General features: G+C 38.0%; 1 protein-coding gene across 1 annotated transcript in view; it reads left to right on the forward strand.

The window, feature by feature from the left end:
- The window catches only part of LOC131995233 (UDP-glucosyltransferase 2-like), a 4,290-nt gene extending 3,883 nt beyond the window's left edge, over positions 1-407 (forward strand). The window contains exon 2 of the mRNA XM_059363549.1: positions 1-407. This exon is cut by the window's left edge and continues 945 nt beyond it. Coding sequence (XP_059219532.1) covers positions 1-356 — 356 coding nt within the window. The 3' untranslated portion in view covers positions 357-407.
- Positions 408-2,500: the final 2,093 nt, after the last annotated feature.

Below are 2,500 nucleotides of genomic sequence, written 5' to 3' on the forward strand. Positions count from 1 at the left end.
TAAGTCTTGATTTTAACTCCATGGAAAGGCAAGACTTTGAGCAAAGCATTAGGGAAATGATGACCAATCGCCGATATTCGAATAAGGCCAAAGAAATCTCTCGCCTGTATCATGATAAACCTATGAAAGCTATGGATTTGGCCATCTATTGGACAGAGTATGTTTTGCGCCATCATGGAGCTGTACATCTACAGAATCGAGGACAGAAAATGAATTTCCTACAAAAACACAGCATTGATACTCTGGGAGTTTTATTCGTGTGTGCTGTATTTGTATTAATTTTAGTTAAAATAATAGTTTACAGTATATGGAAATTACTTAGGGCTAAGAAATTGAAAAAAGAAAAAGTTCATTAAAAAAATAAAAGCTTGCTAAGTTCGGCCGGGCCGAATCTTTTATACCCACCATGGATGGCATTTCTTTAAAGGCTGTTACAGATCGTGGGAGAAGTCGTTGTACAAATTCTCAGCCAAATAGGGTCAGAACTATTCGAGTGTTAGCGTGCCTTTGACAGATGGACGGACAGATAGACAAACGGGTGGACAGACCATGGGGAGGACGGACGGACGGATGGACATGGCTAAATCGACAATTTGGGGTTGGCACGGCTTATTATACCCTACACCACCACTGTGGTACAGGGTATTATAGATTTTTTCATTTGTTGTGCAACGCTAAGGAGAAGAGCTAGACCCATTGATAAGTATACCGATCGACTCAGAATCACTTTTTGATTCGATTTAGCCATGTCCGTCTGTGAGTCCATGTATTCTTGTAATCAAAGTGCAGGTCGTATTTGTTGTCCGATTGTCACGAAATTTAGCACATATAACTTTTTTGGCCCAAGGACAAACGCTATTTATTTTGGAAAAAAATCGGTTCAGATTTAGATATAGCTCCCATATATGTCTTTCATCCGATATGGCTTTTTAAGGCTGTAGAAGCCACAATTTTCGTCCGATCGCTACAAAATTTGGCATTGGGCATTTTATTTGAGGTCTACATATGTGTGCAAAATTTCATAAAAATCGGTTCAGATTTAGATATAGCTCCCATATATACCTTTCATCCGATATGGACTTTTAAGGCTGTAGAAGTCACAGTTTTAGTCCGATCTTTAAAATATTTTGCGTGAGGTGTTCTATTTGACGTCTTAATATGTGTGAAAAATTTCACAAAAAACCGATTCAGATTTAGATAACTCCCATATATACGTATCGCCCGATTTGGACTTAAATGGGTGTAGTAGCTACAATTTTCAACCGATCTGCACAAAATTTGGTACGGACTCTTTTGTTACTGATCCTAACATATCTGGAAGATTTCATCAAAATCGTTTCAGATTTAGATGTAGCTCCCATATATAGCTTTCATCCGGTTTGAGCTATTAAGGCTGTAGAAGCAAAAATGTTGATCCGATCTGCACCAAATTTAGCGCGGAGTCGTTATTGTGAAGTCTCAATGTATGTGCAAAATTTCATAAAAATCGGTTCAGATTTAGATATTGCTCACTTACATATCTGCACCCGATGTGGCCTTTTAAGGCTGTAGAAGCCACAATTTTGATCACATCTCTACAATATAGGGCGTTAAATGTTCTATTTCATGTCCCAGTATGTGTCATTAATATTGGCACAGGTTTTCGATATAACTTGAGTGGTCTAATACATATAAGTCACTGTTGAATTTTGTATTTCAAACTTCAACCAAATCGGGTAATAAATAAAGCTTTTATGAGCTTCAGATCCTTAATCGGCATATCGGCCTATACGACAGCTATGTCTAAATATAGTTCGATTTGATCCATATTTAGGCCAAATGTCGGGAGACCTAAAACTAACCACTGTTTCAATTCATTTCAGCGAAATCGGGTAATAAATAGATCTTTTATGGGCTTCTGACCCTATATCGGCAGATCGGTACATATAGCAGCTATATATAAATATAGTCCGATATGGACCATATTTGGATCAGATGTCGGGAGGCCTAAAACAACTCACTGTCCCAAAATTTTGATGACATCGGACAATAAATTCGGCTTTTATGGGCCCAAAACCTCAAATCGGGAGATTGGTCTATATGGCAGCTATATCCAAATCTGAACCGATCTGAGCCAAACTAAAGAGGAATGTCGAAGGGCCTAGGGCAACTCACTGTCCCAAAATTTTGGTGACATCGGACAATAAATTCGTCTTTTATGGGCCCAATACCTTAATCGAGAGATCGGTCTATATGGCAGCTATATCCAAATCTGGACCGATCTAAGCTAAATTAAAGAAAAACGTCGAAGGGCCTAACATAACTCACTGTCCAAAATTTTGGTAACATCGGAAAATAAATTCGTCTTTTATGAGTCCAAAACCTTAAATCGAGAGATTGGTCTATATGGCAATTATATCCAAATCTGGACCGATCGGAGCAAAATTAAAGAAGAATTTCGACTGATCTAATACAACTCACTGTTCCAAATTTCAGTGAAATCGGATAATAAATGTGGCTT

This window comes from Stomoxys calcitrans, chromosome 2 (genome assembly GCF_963082655.1).
Source record: "Stomoxys calcitrans chromosome 2, idStoCalc2.1, whole genome shotgun sequence".
Classification (NCBI taxonomy): domain Eukaryota; kingdom Metazoa; phylum Arthropoda; class Insecta; order Diptera; family Muscidae; genus Stomoxys; species Stomoxys calcitrans.